We start from the raw sequence: 18,620 nt of genomic DNA, 5'->3' as shown, positions 1-18,620 counted from the left end.
AACCTTTTAAGGACATCAATTTTCTTTGTGAATGTAGAATGTATTGTAAATGAATGTTCTTCCTTAAATATATATAATTTATATTATGGTTACCTACTTTTGCTGTATTATTTTATTACATATGCAATTTCATTTTATCGTCACTCATGCTGCAATATTGTATTCTGTACCATGGCAACCGCCCTTTAAAATACCTTTATTTGATGCCACTTTACATTCAGCCATACCTTCTGTTTATTGTCTGTTGTTTGCCTGTTAGTGTGTGTGTTTACTTGTGTTTGTTTGTTTTGCTTTTATTGTAGAAAATGCTGCTGGAATAAGGGAATTCCCCCGCTGTGGGATGAATGAAGTATAATCTAATCTAATCTAAAATAGAGGGGACATAAATATACACACCCCTATGTTAAATTCCCATAGGCACATCTTTATTTTTAAAGGCCAGTTATTTCATCGATCCGGCATACTATGCATCCTGATAAAGTTCCCTTGTCCTTTGGAATTCAACCAACCCCACATCGTCACATACCCTTCACCATACAAACATGTATTTATTTCAAATAGATTATTCATTCACAAAGAAGATTGGTGTCCTTAAAAGGTTTGATTTTCCTAAATATTTTTGAATTAAGGCATTAAGATCAAGTTAAAAAATATGCTTTTTTTATTCCTCTTTTTAGTCAACTTTAGCATGGGTGTGTAAACCTTCTCAAGAAGCCACTGTATAGAGCACATGTGGTTTTAAAGCTTTTAAGTGCTGAGAAGATGGTGGGATTGACCTGCACTGATGAGGATCGCACTGACAGATGTCCTCGGTAAAGCAGAGGAGCAGTGTATCCAGGTAACCAAAGTACAAAACAACAATATACTTTTATTAACATGTAATATTCAAGAGTTATTCAAGATAATAATAATAGATTTACCGAAACAAGAAGCAGTAACGTTCCCACCCTTCCATCCTGTGTATTTACTCATTTCTCTTAAAAAAAAAAAGTCTCTTAGACAATGTTTCTGATGTGTATTTAATTAGTGCACACACGTGCAAAAACTTTATTGCCCTCGATTTGATTGGCCGGTTTGTTCCAGAGCCCTTTATCGCCCCCCAGTGGTGCACCTTTATTTTAAACTGCGGCGCGTGAGCGGCAGCGTCACTGCTGCTCTGCTGCTGGAGAGGGAGACGTCCTCCAACTCCACGGCTCCTGCTGCGCAACATGATGGACGGACGGAGGCTCATGGGTCTGCTCTAAGGTAACTAACACTGAGGAAAGTGCCCAGCAATGTTGCTGTATGGTTCTTTTTTTTTTTTTAGGTTTTCTTCTTTTTTTTTTCGTCTGGCTGCGTGACCGGCAGGGAAGAAAATATGGTTTTGATATTGAAGTATCGCTTGTTTTGTTTTATAGACATCGTGTCAATAGAAATAGAAGCTCAATTAGTGGTTATCGTCGGATGCATTACATGTTTTTTTGCGTTATTATTGCCCACTCATGGCTGTGTGAAAACCTTTCTCAGTGGGTGTAACTTCTATAATTAGTTACATATTGGGAATTCTTTTGTAGCATTTTAGGAATTACCTTTGACTTAAATTGTTAAAATAATCGAGTGTTAGAAAAACATTCAAAGTGTACAACAGCCTCTAAAACGTCTCCCATATGCTCTTCAGCCTCTTCGTCACCATCTCTCCCTGTAAAGGGATGAGTTCAGGGATCAGTCAGTCACTCCCCATGAGACATGGTGCTACCTGAAAAAGCGGCCAGACCTTCTGCTCCCATGAAGGTCCCCAAGCAGCACGCCCTGCGGCACCAGAGCTTGCCCTCCCCGGCCCTGTGCTGCGCCTGCGGCCTGTGCATCATGCTGGCCGGCATCAACATCACCCTGGTGGGAGCTTTTGCCTTTGGCACCTTCATCCCCAGTGGCAACCCCCCCATCATCATCGGTCCTCTTCTTTTATTGATAGCCCTGGCCTTCTTCACAGCGTGCTGTGTGGCCAGCAGGAGGCCCCCGGCCCACTTGGCCCACAAGGCCAAAGCAGGTGAGAAGTGGGGGCTGATGCGGATGGGGACGGCAGCGTTTGAAATGGAGACGAGCGAGCACACGCTGCAGGACACCACGGCCGTCCAGCTCAGCCCCACCAACTCCCCCACCACCTCCAACTCCAGCCACGGGGGGGACACAGCTCCGCCGGGCTGTCAGGACGGAGCCGGCGAGCCGCACATGTCAGAGATGTCTGACATGGCTGTCACTGGAGATTACACCGCCTTGACCTCTGACAGCAAGGCGAGCACTCACACACAGATGCTGCCTGGCCAGAACACTTCCTCTACGTAGCATGGGCTTCTGTTGTGATTGACTTCATGTGATTGACATGACTGATTGGCATCTTTAAAGAGGAGACCACAGTAAAAAGAGCCTGAGAAACGGCCAGCAGACTCTCAGACTGTAGCCTGAAATGTGTTACATGTGTAAACCTCTCTGTTTGTAGCTTACTCGGTGTGTTGTGTCGTTGTTTATTACTCAGTCCCAATGTGTACTTTACTCTGCCAGAAACAGGAACAGGAACCGGAGATGAGACCTTAATCATCAGTGTTTGTGTACTTCTTTTTGTATTAAACAGTTAAGATTAAAAATCCTGCAGTTAGAGCTTGTCAACCTACGTCGGGAAAGATGATGTCCAGCCAAGTTTCTCTGAGTCACGAAAGCTGTTCCTGTAAACCTGGTAAATCTCAGCCAAATCTTTTTTTGTTCACACACTTTGATAGAAATGTTCTAATTTTTGTTTGCATCAACTGCAGTGAGTGAGTAACCTGTGTTGTGTCAAGATGGATATTCAAGAACAAATTAGTGATTGTGTGCCGTGTTTGTTACTGCATCATCCACATCATATTTGTTTGTGGCACCTATATGTTTAGATAAATAAAGCTAAAATGGGATTTGATTGTCAGCTATATGGTGTGTTCCTGTTAAAAAAAACACAATAGAACATACATGTCAGGCTATACTTAAGAAAGGTACACGGCTTGTGAAGGTGATGAATTTGTTATCTGGGAAAAGCCGACTGCGGCAGTGCAAACAGCTCCTTCATGACGTGTTGCCCATCACTTGGCATCTGACCCAACAGCTGCTGGCAAAGGCGAGCGCCCCGTTTACTCATCATTGTACATCTGCTGTCCTCAAACACAGCAAGACACACTGTGATCAACTGCACACACAACTCAACCACTGAAAAAAGATAATAGGACAGCCCCTGCCAACTTATTGCCTCATGAACGGCGACAGGCAGGTAGTGTGGGTGTCTGTCGTTATCCAGTGAGTCAGAAATACGACCGCTAGTGTTTCCATAAAGGGGATGACATGTCTTGGTAACCTGAACTCATTTTTTAACTATAAAGGTCATGTTGCTCTGACTGATGGCACAGTGAAATTAATGTAGTGCAGAGTTGCTGTCACTGATCCATTTTGACACTTCTGCTTGTGGTTTTGATTATTTACTACGACTTTAAGTTTGAATTTTACTCAAAGACATAAATGAATGACACATGGTAATGAAACTATGAATGGGACCTGATACCACCTTCATAACATTAATAACTAATAACATTTTCTTGTATCAAATTAAAGTAGCAACAAAACTCAATATAAAACTTGAGTGTAGTATGTCACAGTAATCTTCATCAGAGGGAGATCCAGGTCCAGTTGTAATGACACATTTGGATAACACAACTCCTTTTCATTTAGTTAATCAGGGGTTTCTGTTCATGTCTTTACATCCCAGTTTGTCATCTAGTGCTAGTCTTGTTCTCTTCCGGCATGAGACCATCTCTAAGCCCCAGACCGGCACTCAACAGGTGGCCTGCTGAGGCAGACTGGGTCATGAGGCAGCCTCCTGGGCTTAGCAAGGACCAAAAACCCTCTTCAGGGTCAATCTCAGACCAGTAGGATTACTGGGATCATCGTAGAGAAATCTCCAACACTGCTGGGCACAACCTCTGGGGGACGCCGGTCAAGACCTCAATCAAGTAGAGCAACCTTCAGTTTGGCACCCAGGTGAAAACATATGGGTGACCTCTCAGAGATAATATGCCGGGAATCCTACCATGGCTGACGTTTTTCCATAAAGCAGATGCAGAGCATTGGAAGTGTTTCAACATTGACCCGCTGTAGGCTTGAAGGCGGCTGCAACCCAACTCTGTTGTACTGTACGTGACACTGATATAAGATGAACAAATCTGCTCTCTCTATTAGAAGGAAGCAAGGAACTTTTTGCATCTGCCTTTGCATAAAGCTACTGATGGTGAAAGTTTGATACTCAGAAGTTACATTTAGGGGCCCTTCAATAGAAACAGTTCAGTGTAATTTGTGTCGGCTTCACATTTACAGTAAATAGTCATCGCTTCTAAAACAACGATTATGTGAAACCTAGACACCTTCCTTCCCAGCGTAGATGTTGATTGACTTTCAAATATCTGATTTTCTATAGTTGTTACCAACAATATCAAAAGAAAAATCTAATCCTATCTCACCTTTGGCATTTTAACAGAAATAAATACAGAATTCCTGCAATACTTGCCAATAAAGGAGTATTTTAGGAGTCAGTTGACAGCGTATGTTGGAATTGTTCTGGCCGTTTGCTCAAATATTCAGAAATATTAGAATCCAGATGTTCTATTGCATCATCGACCGTTACCATCTTGGATCAATTCGTTCTGTTTTTCTCATTCAATCCATCCCACAACTGTATGTTTGGATTCAAGATTGAAACGTTTCATTGTCACATGCTTAAAGACGTGGCATACTTTTGACGGTACACTAAAATACTTATGTGCAATAAATAATAAGAATAATAGTACAATTAAGAAGTAGAAAAAATTGTATTTAAATTATTTGTTTATATTTAAAAGAATAAAATGTACATATGTCACAAAGAAGCAAGCACAAATGATGCAGGGTTTATACCTCTGCATAAACAGAAAACAACTTTGACAATTACTTGAATATTCATTAAGTGAAATAGTTGAGAATGTTTCAAAGTGTTTTCCAGGCAAAAAGTAAACTTTATATGTCTAATAATGAGAGGAAAACCATCTCTGCTGGAAAGCAGGACAAGCCTTTGCCCAACAAACTGAGTTCCTGACCTGTGGTCTGGCCTGTCCTCAGTACTTGAGGCTGTGTATGAAACAGATCTTCAACAGCAGGTCCAGGACCCTTAGGGGGTCCTCAGAGTTGCTGTAAAGGGATGCCAAATTATTGTGTAATGGTTTCTATACATATACTGTACCTATACCCCTAGTTGCTCCAGAGGCGTGGGACCTCTGACATACAGTATATAGCAATTGTAAGTCACTTTGGATAAAAGCATCAGCTAAATTACATGTACTGTAATGTAATGTACTGTAATGTAATGTACTGTAATGTAATGTAATGTACTGTAATGTAATGTACTGCAATGTAATGTACTGCAATGTAATGTACTGTACTGTAATGTACTGTAATGTACTGTACTGTACTGTACTGTATGTACTGTAATGTAATGTACTGTACTGTAATGTAATGTACTGCAATGTAATGTACTGCAATGTAATGTACTGTACTGTAATGTACTGTAATGTAATGTACTGTACTGTATTGTAATGTAATGTAATGTAATGTAAGGATCTATTTCACCACTGTGGAGCCTCACCAGCATCTTGCTCTCTGTTATTCAGAGTGATTATCACATGAGTCCACAAATATTACTGTCTTTGGTATTTGACAAATGCATAAAATAGCCGTAATCTACTAGGCAATCTTTATTTTATTCCATTCCACTCGTTAAAGTAATGATTTATGAATGTAATAATAATAGTGAGGCTGAAGGCTCATAATCACATAATTGTCAGGGAGAGCTGATTATTCACAAAAGGCTACGGCTGAGGCTATTACTTTTATGCAAATAGCTCCCATTAGAACGAGGAGCGTGTTCACTGGGCATACAATGAACTGGAATCAAATGCAACAGCTCAGTAAGTGATTATTTGTGGAGCTTCATGAAAAACTATCTCACAAAGAGCTCTGCTCCATCGACAGAGGCTAAACTACATCAAGTCATTTGACTCCACCTTGTGGAGAGAAGCTAGTAGGACCTACTCAGGACTACTATTTAATGAAGACCTCCCTTTAAAGTAGGCCTACTAAAGTAGATAGCATCATCCTGTAGCCTTCTTCTTCTTCTATGGGGTTTTACGGCAGCCGGCATCCAAAAAATTGCATTGCTGCTTACTGTGGAATTAGCACCTTAGTGCTAGTAAAATATCCTGCTATACAGCTCGGTGTCTGTTAAAAATTTGAAAAAACACCTTTTTTCCCCTCCCGCTTGATCCTACGTCTAAAATACTTCTCAGAGATACTTCTTCCAAGCCAACTTCTCACATTACTCTGAGTAGATCTTGTCTTTGGCGGTCATCATTTCTACAAGAAATCAACATACGTTGCACTGTCTCAAGTTCCTGACTTGAACACAAGCCACTTTCGTATCATTCAAGAAATAATAACCTCTTCCTTACTTGTAACCTCCCTTCTTTTACAACCATTAACTGAGTCAGTTACCTCACTAGATATGAAAAATAGGTGCCTCCCTTTGTTTTCTTGCTCCCAGAGCTGTTGCCATTTTAAAATGGTTCCCTGCCACACAATACTTTTACCCTCTGCCTTGTATAATTCAATGCTGGCCTCCACAGTTTCCTTATGAGCAGCTTCCTTGGCCGACTTATCAACCTTTTCATTTGTTGCAATACCTACATGAGCTAGGACCCACATAAATGATATTTCTACCGTTCTCCTTTTCACATCTCTAATTGCCAGAAGAATATCACATACAAGGTCTTGTTGACTCTTTGATGACCTTTTCCCAACAGTATTGACAGCTGACCGAGAATCCCTACCTAGCAACCCTTTATAGTTCTGAATCTGCTCAGTCCATTGCACTGCCATAAGGACTGCATATAACTCCACTGTAAACACACTTAGGATATTCAAGGTTCTCTTACAGGCTTGGGCATTTCCCCTCTGAACAACAAAAGCTGCTCCTGTAGTGTAGCACCTGTTTCTGGATCCTGAACCAGCAGTGTTCCTGATATCTATATTATGTGACAATGGAATTCACGCGCCAAATCTGATTTAGGATTGTCTGACTTAATTAAGCATCTCTATATCAGTCTTCGGGACCTCCAGTTGCCATGAAGCACATCCTGTAGCCTGGTGCTTCTGAGGAATTTAGACAACAGGATGCCAGTTAAGAAATGTCACAGGATGACACATCCTGTTGTTTCCTCTCATTTTGCATTTATTAGATTAGATTATACTTTATTCATCCCACAATGGGGAAATTTTGTTGTTACAGCAGCAGCATTTTCTTCAATAACAGCAAAAAACAAAAACACACAAACAAGTAAGCACACAAGAAATAAAGGGAATGATTATAAGGTAGACTGAAAGTAAGCAAAATGGCATCAAATAAAGGTAGCCTAGTTTAAAATGCGGTTGCCATGATACACGAAACAATATTGCGGTGTAAGTGACGTTAAAATTAAACTGAATGTGTAATTAGAGTAATAAAGCAAGAGTCGGTAGCATAATATAAATTATATTAACCTGTGACCATAAATATTGAAAAGTAAGTACTTGTAATAAAATAATATAAATACCGATATTAAAGATAAACAGAACGTGTGTGGTGTAGATGGGAGAAAAACAGGAACAGAAACGACAACATTATCAGGTTGCCTGTTACAAAATCTTGATGATTTTATTAAGGTTGAAGTTGCATTATATGTCATGTTCAAGTGTTCTCCAAGTGTTCCACAAACAAACAAACCAAAAAAAATGAAACGAGACGATGTTCATGTGTTTCACCGTCTCCAGTACTGAGCGCTGCCACTAGGGGGCAGCATCGCCATTCACACAGTCTTTCCACGCCAGGTAAAGCGGTATTTGCTAGGTTTGTTTTGATTTTGCTTTGGCTTTGACGTTATATTGAATTATATTTAATCAAAAAGCAACACGAAAGCAAGTCCAACGCTTACATAAGGCGTGACGTTACTCTCCACATGTTTCACAAAACCTTTCGTCCTTTAATGACGTTGCGTTAACTTTCCAGCTGAAACTAATGCAGTCCTACAATTCCTTACTGGATTTTATATTGTTCCATTTTTATTGATTTTATGTTGGTCGTTGCGCACGCAGTAGTTTGTGCAGCTGATGTTTTGGGGTGGGGGTCATACCGAGAGACGTTTCTAATGTTGAGCCCACCCTGACTCATTTAAATGAGATGGACACATTAGACACCTCTCAGTGTTTTACAGCGCTGTTAAATTAGACAGCACTTAGAAACATAGCAACTGAGTGGAGAATCCCTCATAGAAAACGCAGATTCAATGTCTCCATCCACTCAGAAATATGCTTATTGTCACTTCACATGTTTGGTTGAGAGAACCATATGAGCAGCAGAGGGCTGTTGTCTAATTCATCTGCTGAAGGAGGAAAGTGTATTTGTGCTAATTGAGTTTAAAACGTGTTGGAAATGTTGAAACTTGAAGCCTGCAGTGAGAATGGACTCACCAGTGAGTAGACATCCAGTAGTTCAACTTTTGAAATGGATCCTTGAATGAGTGAGAAGAACTAGCCTATATGTAATTTAAATCTGCTAATTAACAAAACAACTGAATTACTAAGGGAATTAACTTTTTTTCTGTGTGTGTCTTTAAACATGTGTGGTAAGTCCATAATAGGAATATTTATGGAATGAAATACTCACCACTATTGAACACAATCTATTTTTTTTCTTCTTGCAATTGATAAAGAAGTTAATGACTTTAATCAATTTGATTTTATTTCTGGTATCAATTCATAACAAGAGTTATTTCAAGACACTTTACAGATAGAGTAGGTCTAGACCACACTCTATAATTTACAAGGACCCAACAAGTCTAGTAGTTATTCTATCATCAAGTTCCTTAAAATTCATCTTCCTGTAATTCAATTCAATTTTCAATTACATTTTATTTATAGTATCAATTCATAACAAGAGTTATCTCGAGACACTTTACAGATAGAGTAGGTCTAGACCACACTCCAGAATTTACAAGGACCCAACAGTTCTAGTAGTTTCCTCCAGAGCAAGCAACAGTGCGACAGTGGCGAGGAAAAACTTCCTTTTAGGCAGAAACCTCGGAAAAAGACTGTAAACGACTCTTTAAGTAATGTTTTTCTTATTTCCTGATTTCTGGTTGGCTGGATTAGTCGTTTTAAATGTATTCTTTTCCGCCTCCAAAGTGTCTGGACCTTAAACGCACCACGGCCTCTGACCGCACCGTCCTTGGTGCCTCCTCCTGCCTGCAGCTCACGGCGTTTCAGAGAGCGACGCAGTGATCCTCCTGCGGCCCTGAACCAGAGCCAGGTCGTCTCCGAGCCGCCGCCTGAAAAATACATTTCCCATAGGTAATACACCACATTCCCAGATATTCACAAGATAGAACAATGGCAAGGTTGCAATGTCTTTGACCTCCTCTGTTAACATAATCATCACCAGGTGAGTGACCCCATGTGTTTCATGCACGCTGAAATTCCTACACACAGGCCCGGCTCGTACACGGCTTGCCCCCCCGCGTCTTGCATAAACCATTTGTCTTTCCGTCCCACCTCTGTTGTCGGGTAGAACAGGCGTTTAACATCCCACCTCTTGAAGTGAAGTGCCATTAATTTTATCCGTCTTTTCAGTTTGCAAAGCGTCCCTCCAAACAGCAGCGGGCCTGATCTAATTCCTAATGACTGTTGTGAGTGCTGACTCGGCTATTGTAAAACAAATAATATCTCTGTCCTGTTGGAATAATCCTAATCTATTTCAATGGAAGGGGCCGTATTAAAATGACAAAAGGGGGAGGATATTTCCATCTCGTGATAAATGTGCAAATGTCCACCAAAGCTGAATCAGACACCACATTTTAATAGCCTGATTGCTCATTCATTTCTCGCCTCATTCTCTAGCAGCCCTGCTCCCTCCTTTTTTAATGTGGAGCTGGTCATATTTTGTCCCAGATTAGTATAGACGCCGACTGACAGTTGCCTCTGCTCAAGGTATTTAGAAGACATAATTCATTCATAGATCTTGAAGTGCTCCCATTTGTCATCCGCATTTTTTATGCTCTCCACAGTCGCTCATTCTTCTGAGTGGTGTGTGTGTGTGTGTGTGCTTGTGTGCGTGTGTGTGGTGGTGTCAAGGGAGATGAGGGCCATGGCAGTTTTCAGATGATGTATTAGCTGGCATATGCAAGCAATGAATTATCAAGGAGGAAAAGGAGTCAATTATCCACTCCTAAAGAGGGGCCGGGCCTTTGTGGCCTAGGGGCCCCTTTCCATATTTACCAAATGATTTCACAGAAAGGTATGCTGGGAGACCTGGGGAGGAGACAGTGAGCACACACACACACACATGCACAAACACACTTTTTGCTTCGACCCTCTCGTCCCCTCTCAACACTTTCCTCCCCGCACATGCTCAGTACCACCTCCTCGGTTAACAAGGAAAAGGCGGTGACGTTTCGGATCCAAATGGTAATAATCCATTTTATACACACCAACTCCTCAAACTGATTTGGGCTGAGCTGGAATAGCCACGCCGTGACCGTCAGCCATTTTGCCGTGTCCCAATTCTCTCTCCCGTGACTCCCATCGAATCAAAATGGGCCCCTGATTGACTGTGCCGCTCTGACTAATAGAGTGGATATGGTAAATGAAATACCCGGCACTTTCATTCCAAAGTCTCTTACCCCCTATGTCCCCAGTCACTTTGCCTTGACATGTTTTCAGAGATTGAGCGTTCAATCCTGTTTTTGATGAGGACGGGCTGAGACGAGGTGTGTGCAGTGGCGGTGATGCCTCAGAGCAGCCGGGTCCCTCTGACATGGGCGGCCGAGCTGACAGGGCCTCTGGTGACTGACAGGGCTAACACTTAGGGAAATGAGGTCGTTAGACAGCATTATGAGTGGGCTGATAGCTCAGTAATGGGTTTTAACTTTGGAATTTAACACAGAAGCCCACAGGGGATGGGTTTGATGTGCAAGTGGACAGGTGGGCTCCTACACAATAAAAACGGAAACTCTTGCGGGCACCAGAGAGAACAGACTCGGTTGAGGGGGGGAGGAAAAGAAGAGGACGTGTGGAAAAGAGAACGGGAAATGTTCTAAAAATAAAGCAGCCCAGACAGCGATCTTCTTTAACACAAAGAAATCGAGACGAGGGTTTCAGCAGATGAGGGACTTCTGTTTTTGGTCCTGCCCTTCACATTGGGCTTACTGAAAGTGTTTTTGCTTTCTTTTGACTCAAATGTTCACACAAACCAAGTGAGAAATGATCTCCTCCATCCAAATGATAGTTGCTCCAAACTGTTTAAATCTGTTATGGCTCAATCACAGAAGGTACTGAGTCCTAAAACAATGAAAGTTTTGGAAAGGTTTATAATTTTGCATGCTGTACGCACACAGCTTCCAAGATGCCTTGAGTCTTAAGAAAGAGCGTCTATATTTAGCACGTACCGATAAACTCTTAAGTTATAAGACATAGGCTAATGCGTAAGGGTGTTAAAACCAGTGGGATAGTTTAGTGGAGATTAAGGGACGTATCAAAGACTTGTGTAAAGCTCCATCAAGAGCTGTGCGGTTGTTTGGTGGGCATCTGCACATGATTTTTTTTTATTTTTATATATATATAAAGAAGGGGGCAGCTCACAGAGCTTTGGCAGCCTGTGAGTGACTGATAATGTCTCAACACAACTCCCATTACTCCTTTTGGCTGTGCTTTGAAAACGAATGGTCCGCTTTACTGCCGCCATGGACCTAGCGAGTTCTGTTCAGGAGAAAGATTTAGAGAGACGTTATGGCGGTCCAGCGGAGGCCAAGACAACTCACAGGAGAGGATGAAATGGATGAGATCGGGTAGAATGATGGCGGCAGTTTCATCCATTCCCTTGACTTGGGGTATTGGTGGAGATGAATCACGCTTGGCCTCTATGAGAGGGTTATGGAGGGAAAAAGAAGGTCAGGTTTCCATGGCAGGATTTTTTAGTAGAGCAGATGAGGAGGGTTGGCAATACAAATCAAGTCAAGAAGCTTCATGTGTTTTCGTCTCCGTGTCCTGCAGGCATCTCTTTCACGGCACTCTAGAGAATACACACCGAGTTCAACCTCATCAGAACAGTCCGACTGGTCAAGCAGTGATTTCTGGTTTATTAGAAGTAGACTGTGTGTGTGTGTGTGTGTGTGTGTGTGTGTGTGTGTGTGTGTGTGTGTGTGTGTGTGTGTGTGTGTGTACTAGTGGCGATCTCCCTCCTGTTTATTTCCAAAGTGTTAGGTATCTTTCACGGGCCGCTGCTTCTTTAATCAGCATCTGTCAGGGAATTCATTATGCTCAAGTGAACATAAAGCCTTTCTTCAGAGTTGTTAAAAAAACAGAAAAAAAATAACAGCCCCTTTCACTACCAGAGGTGTGGATGATCGCTGCAGCCGGCTTAAGTGACAGGTAAATTGCAGGTTAAGTGGAGAACACAGTCTTTTAACAGGAGATTCCAGGCTCCTGCAAATCCTCCTTAGTCTTTAATCTGAATACAAAAGGCAGGAGCGGGGGGGATTAAATCTGACCCCTCAATGTTCTGTTTGTTCCAGACTCTACTCGAGGGCCTGCTGTAGCCAGCAGAAGAGTCCCAGGTTTGCATTTCCTTTTGTGCCATGTGGCGGCATTTAAAAACAACTCTCTGCACAATGCAGCCTCTTCAGTGGCTAACTTCCCCCGGGACAAAGGAAGGCCCGGAGTCACCAGCCTCTCCTCTCATATCCACTCTTATCAAGCTTTAGCGTTAAGAGGAAGTTTGAATTCTTTTCAAAGGGACTGTTTATTAAATAGTGGATGAAATGCGGTAACGCAGCATCATTATCACAGTCCTGCCGTGGAAGAAAAACAAATCCTGCTTTATTTAGCAGCAACGACGGCTAGAACGAGGAGAAGGGGCCGGGGTGAGGCAGACGGTTAGGGCTCGCCGAGAGAAAGGCGCTTTGGGTTGTCAACGTTTTAGAGGCTTAGAGTCAAACCTATCCGGGCTCAGGAGAGAGGAGTCTGGGTGTTACGCAGGCAGAATGACTCCTGATAGAAGGAGTTTGCGGCTCAAGTCGAGAGGAATCGTCTTGGCTCCCGGATGAGGCGAGGACTAATTGATTCTCTGAAGTTTCCTGTCGCAGAGCCCGATTACAGGTATGACCGGATTAAAAAAGGAGAGGGAAAAAAACAAGGGATCTGGAGGAGGGAAATGGTAAAAATCAAAGAGAAAAGAAGATGAGGGCTGCCACAGACGGATCAGCATCGCTTAGACGCATTGATGTGCTTGCTTTTGTGTGCGTTTTGTTTGTGTGTGTGTGTCTGCATATATTTATATATATATACAGTATGTTCCTGTGTACACACATACACCACTGCAGTTGTGTTTGATCTCTATACTCAGTGGCAATCATCAGGTCACATTGCAAGGCCCCTTTTACCGGCGTGTTGCACGGGAGCACATTGTATTGTAGCGCATGCTTCCCCAATCACTCACTTCTGGTTAACACGTCTCAAAGCCAGAGGCATGTGTCTTGCCTGCCCATAACAGTCCATGACAAGATTGAGTACTGAGGCATGTGGGAGCCATAGTGAGGCAGGCGCTAAGAGAGAGGCCTCCAGGAGAAGGAGAGTTAGGACGCATATCTAGACCTAAGCTGTCATGCGTGTGGCTGTAATGGCTTGTTTAGTGGCAAAGTCCAATCTAGGGCCCCAGAGAGCCATTATTCCTGGAGTATCGATTGGGCCCTACGGCCACCACAGCTCGGGCCCCTGTCCCTGATCCTGTTCAGTAATAAGCGTACTCATGTCAAGGTGGTAATTATCATTGATCTGTAGCCGCTGTGACAGGGCAGCAGCCCCTTGCCATGATTCATGCCCGGCGTGGGGCTACTGGACTTGAGGCACCAAATCACCATTCTCATAGACGCATGCAGCTTCTGGTGGCACCGCCATGCCCAGTCCTGGAAACAAAGGAGTTTGGAGATGGATTTCAGTTTTTCTGGGTTTTGCTGCTACTTTCCAGGTGGCAGTTTTGACCAAGGCTAATTACCAGCAGGGGAGGCTTGCTTGGCATGTTGTCCCAGAACTCTAAAATCTTCAGGACTAACTTTGTTCTCGTCTTAGTTAGACCATGAAGTAGCCTGCAGAAAGTGAAATGAACGTAACTTTCTTCCTAGAGGTGTTCTCTCTCTCTCTCCTCATCCGTCTAATGTAGTTCTCCCCCTCCTCTTGCTGTCCTTCCCCCGCGTCGGCCAGGATGCCTCCACCTCTCCTCAGGTTGTAAAACAGTGAGATCTATCACTGTTGATCTGCCTCTGTGTGGTAACCTGCGGCGCAGTGAGACGAGCAAAGCGTGCCGGGACACAATGTTATTCTGCATGCTTTATTACTTTGTTAGCATTGTATTCGCAAAGTACATGTCCGTTTACAAAAATTGATGGGGCTTTGTGTTGAATTTTTAATCCTAATGCACAGGCAATTTTAGCCATGTTAGAGGCACGGCTCCGGGGATGGTTGTCTTTGCTCCGGACTGAAATATATTTGGATGAATCATCATAAATCTATGTACATTAATAGTCCCCATAGGATGAAGCCTAGTGACTTTGGTGAACCCCTTAACTTTTCCTCTAGCACCAACATGAGGTTCACATTGGTGGTTTTGAGTGAAATATCTCTACAACAGGTGGATGGATTGCCATGAAATTCGGAACAGACTTTCATTTCCCCCTCGAGATCATTTTAATCATCACTTAATTTGTTTATCTCAGCACCATCATCAGGTCAAATATTTTGTTTGACCAAGATGTTGGTTTATGATCAAATACCTGCAGAATTAAAGGCATTCCCATCAGACTTAGCTGTATACTTTGTGTTTAGTGCTAATAAGAAAATGGTGCATGCTAACACATTAAACTAAGATGGTGAACATTTGCATTAAGCTCAAAGCACTGCTAAGTACAACCTCACATAGAGCTTTCCTTCTTCTTCTAATACAGTCTACAGAATAAACAAAACAGAACTACACAGTCTACTGTATCTTGTAGTTCTCCATCGGCTTTTCTGGCACAGCTTTCACAGGCTATCTCTGATTGAATCTAATTGAGCTACATGCTCATAGTAAACCCCCCCCCACTTGTATTGGAGTGACTGAGGCGAGTGAGGACAGGGAAACAGACAGACACACAGAGAAATAGACAGATGGAGGGGGTTTCAAGGCAGGCAATCAGTTTTCTTTTTGTGAGCAGTGGAGCGGGACTCATGTCACCTGCAGACCAAACCCCATTTCCTCTGATTAAGTCCTTCGAAATATTCCATTTGTCAGTGTCATGGCCCCCTGCGTGTTGCCGCGGCGTGTAGCCAGCCGTGTCTGTTGACTGTGTCGTTCTCCAATTTACATCAGACACTGACAACATCATCATGTCCCTAATGTCCCCTTGGCTTGCTCTTGCTCAACCCTTTGCTCACGCTCTTTATTTCTCTGTTTTTCTTTTCTGACTGTCTCTGATTCACCATTCGCCTCTCTATGTCCTCTGTATCACAGCTACACGACAACCATCAGTCGCTGTCTGGATTCTTCTGTGATTTCCAGGGCAGAGTGAAGCCCAAACTGTTGAATCTGGGGTCTGGGGACTATCACCCTATGCCCAGACCTAAAGGGAGTTTTATTTTTTATTTCATTTTTTTCATGATCTGTGTCTGGAGTACCACCAGCTAACATCACTCAGGTCTCAAACTCTCATGCGTGTGATCTAACCCCATTAGCAGCCAATGTCTTTTCAGGAGCAGAGCCAGTATGGTTCAGAGAGGATGGAAATTTCAATCTCCCCTCTATCATTTTCCCTATCATTACTCCATTCACAGCCATTTCTCTCCATCCTGAGTCCCGAGAGGGATCGGAGCGGTTGAAAAGGAGGGCATCGCGCACTCTGTGCTCAACTTTAATATGAGTGGAGCAAAAAAAGAAAGAGGGGGTGTTTATACATTATAAGGGGTCCATAATAAAGCTGCTATCACATTCTCCGTCTTCTCTCCCTCTTCCTTTCATTCCCTGACTCTCCAGACAGGTAGCGGGCGGGCTGCCTTGATGACTAGGCTCAATCACCTGTGACAGTTTTGATTTGATGTCACTCTCTGGGTCGCTCTATTTGTTTGAGCAGTTAAGAGGTAATTGTGTGACATTGGCGGTGGAAGACGTGCTTTGGCGCCGCACCCGCTGAACCGAGGGGACAAGACGAGGGAGTGTGGCAATAATAAATGAGGGCTATTTTCCCCAGCATTCCCAGACTGTGCGTATGTGTGTGTGCCAGTGTGTGTATTGCAGGGGTGCGCGTATGTGTGTATGTATTGCTGATGGGAGGAACAAGAAGGGGCAATGAGCCCCTCTACCCTGAGGGAATTCAACTGTGAGATGCACATATAGGTCGCCTGCACCCACTCTTCTCATCACTTTCTCTGATCTGATCAGAATTGTTTCTGTGTGTGTGTTTTTTTTTTCTGTCAAATGAGTTTAGACGTCACTCAGAGGAACTTCTGAGCACTTCAACATGTTGACAAGTGATGCAATTATTTCCGACCTGATTTTGATAGTATGTTATTATGAATTGTTTTCAACAGCATGGTGAATCCTGAAGATGACTGTATACTCATGATGAAGTCGAACTTGTCCTGGATACAAACAAGTAATTGCACAAACATAGGTGTGTGTAGTTGCTGCACCGTTATTTTGTTTGTTTGTTAGACGTTATATAATGCAAAGGGATTAAAAAAAGTAAATATCAAAATAAAAGTAATACACACACAGAGAACAATGCAGTTCATCTCAGCTCTGCACAGCATTTTATTATTTTTCAGGTCATTGTTTTAGTTTTCTGGGCTCAGCTCTACTGTTTTTGTTCACGCTGTTTTCAGCCACAGCAGGCAGCCGTTTTGAGTGAAAAAGCTCTAAAGCCCCACTCTACACCTCCTGCCCGGTACCAAACAGCAGAAAGACGAGAAGATAGTGGAACATTTAGCAGCTGAAGTGACAGAAAGTTCAAACAAATTGTAAGTTTGAATACAAAACAAACCAATTTAATAGTAGAGTGAATGAAGCCAGAAGTGAGACTTGACTTGAAATGCTAATGTTGCTCCATTTTTAAAAGTTGTATAAATATCATCATGTCATCTTAAAATGTGCATGATCCTGTATGTCAGTGTTCTGTTTACAGCTGGTTTCCCCCAAAAATAGTCAGGTTTAAGTGTGACTTGTAGCGTTCCGTCCCCTTGAAATAACTGCCTAAGTTCTTCAATGTGCAAGTACAGGATCACATTCTTGGATGTGATCTTCACTTAAAGAGGGAAAAAAGTGACAATTCTGACAGATGAAAATGGGATGATGTGTCATAAAAGCCTCACTTTGAAATAACTCAACATTGTTCTTTACTAAAAAGATGTAAACAAAGCCAGTTAACACCGGAGGCCTGTTGTATGAATCAAGATCAACATGCCCTGGATTTCTTCCAGTTACCCGGCTTCACTAACCCTAACAACCGCAGTCCTGCATAACCTGTGTCATGACGCTGGTTAACAACTAGTTAAGTCAACCCAGGGTTTACCAATCCAGCGGCACGCTTGTTCATATAAAAAGACGTTGTTTGCACAGCATGACCAATCACAAACACTACCAGAGCCGCATATTTTACATCAGAAGAGCAAACTATAATTCTACATAAATATGAAGAACACGGACACGGTTTTAGCCTACAGGCAAAACGCAATGCAGTCGCTGCTTTAAACGGGAAGAAAAGCTGGCAAAAAGCCAATGTTGTTATGCGTAAATCACAACGGTTATCTATAACACTTCCCAATCAGTCGGGCACAACATCTGACCATAAATACACTTTCGCTTTCCATAAACTGTCGTTGCTTTAGCCTATTATTTCAGTTGCTACCCTGGCAGTGGTAACCGATCTGAGAGCAAATAGGCCTAAAAAATAATAAAACATAATTCAAATGTGCGCAAGGAGCCAACATTTGAATATCTTTTTATACTTATTAATTTTAGGGCAAAAACACTATCACCAAACCCACCAGACTCCATTTAAATAATCAGTACTATTATCATCATAAAACACAAATAGCCTATCCATAATTCCATCCACTTAAAACTATATATTTCCTAAATATACCCATCGGGGAATGTTAACGGGGTTGTCCGTCTCTAAATGTTAACTTCTACTCCGTTGAGTATTTGATTGGTCAGTGGTGGGTCGGTGCTTTTACACCGGTTGATCTCTAATCTCCAAAATAACCTGCTACCGACCAGGTTAAGTGTTCAGCATAAGTTACCATGGCGATTGAACCCGGTGACAAGTGATCCATCGTTGCGATACACAAAACCCTGGGTTGAACCTGAAGTTACCTCGTTAACGCCAAAATCTTGCCTCGTAATACAGGCCTCCGGTCACTTTAGATCACTCGCACGGAGAAACACACTTTAGGCCGAAAGAATTTAAACATTTTGGCAGTTT

The 18,620-nt window shown here is 42.5% G+C and overlaps 1 protein-coding gene and 1 long non-coding RNA gene across 2 annotated transcripts; one reads left to right on the top strand and one right to left on the bottom strand.

Moving 5' to 3' along the window:
• Window positions 1-1,583: 1,583 nt before the first annotated feature.
• Window positions 1,584-2,929, top strand: LOC116696163 (transmembrane protein 275). The gene has a single exon (XM_032526945.1). It carries the CDS (start codon window positions 1,726-1,728, stop codon window positions 2,320-2,322), a length of 597 nt encoding a protein of 198 aa, XP_032382836.1. The 5' UTR covers window positions 1,584-1,725; the 3' UTR covers window positions 2,323-2,929.
• A 422-nt stretch (window positions 2,930-3,351) lies between these two features.
• On the bottom strand, window positions 3,352-17,871 carry LOC116696164 (uncharacterized). The gene is made up of 3 exons (XR_004333642.1): window positions 17,564-17,871; window positions 5,096-5,099; window positions 3,352-3,363 (listed from the first exon to the last, which is right to left on the bottom strand). It is a non-coding gene; the product is annotated as an uncharacterized LOC116696164 (long non-coding RNA).
• Between the last annotated feature and the right edge of the window lie 749 nt (window positions 17,872-18,620).

Source organism: Etheostoma spectabile, chromosome 9 (assembly GCF_008692095.1).
Source record: "Etheostoma spectabile isolate EspeVRDwgs_2016 chromosome 9, UIUC_Espe_1.0, whole genome shotgun sequence".
NCBI lineage: Eukaryota > Metazoa > Chordata > Actinopteri > Perciformes > Percidae > Etheostoma > Etheostoma spectabile.
Note: the sequence above shows the minus strand (reverse complement) of the source record. Positions and strands in the feature narration are given on the sequence as shown.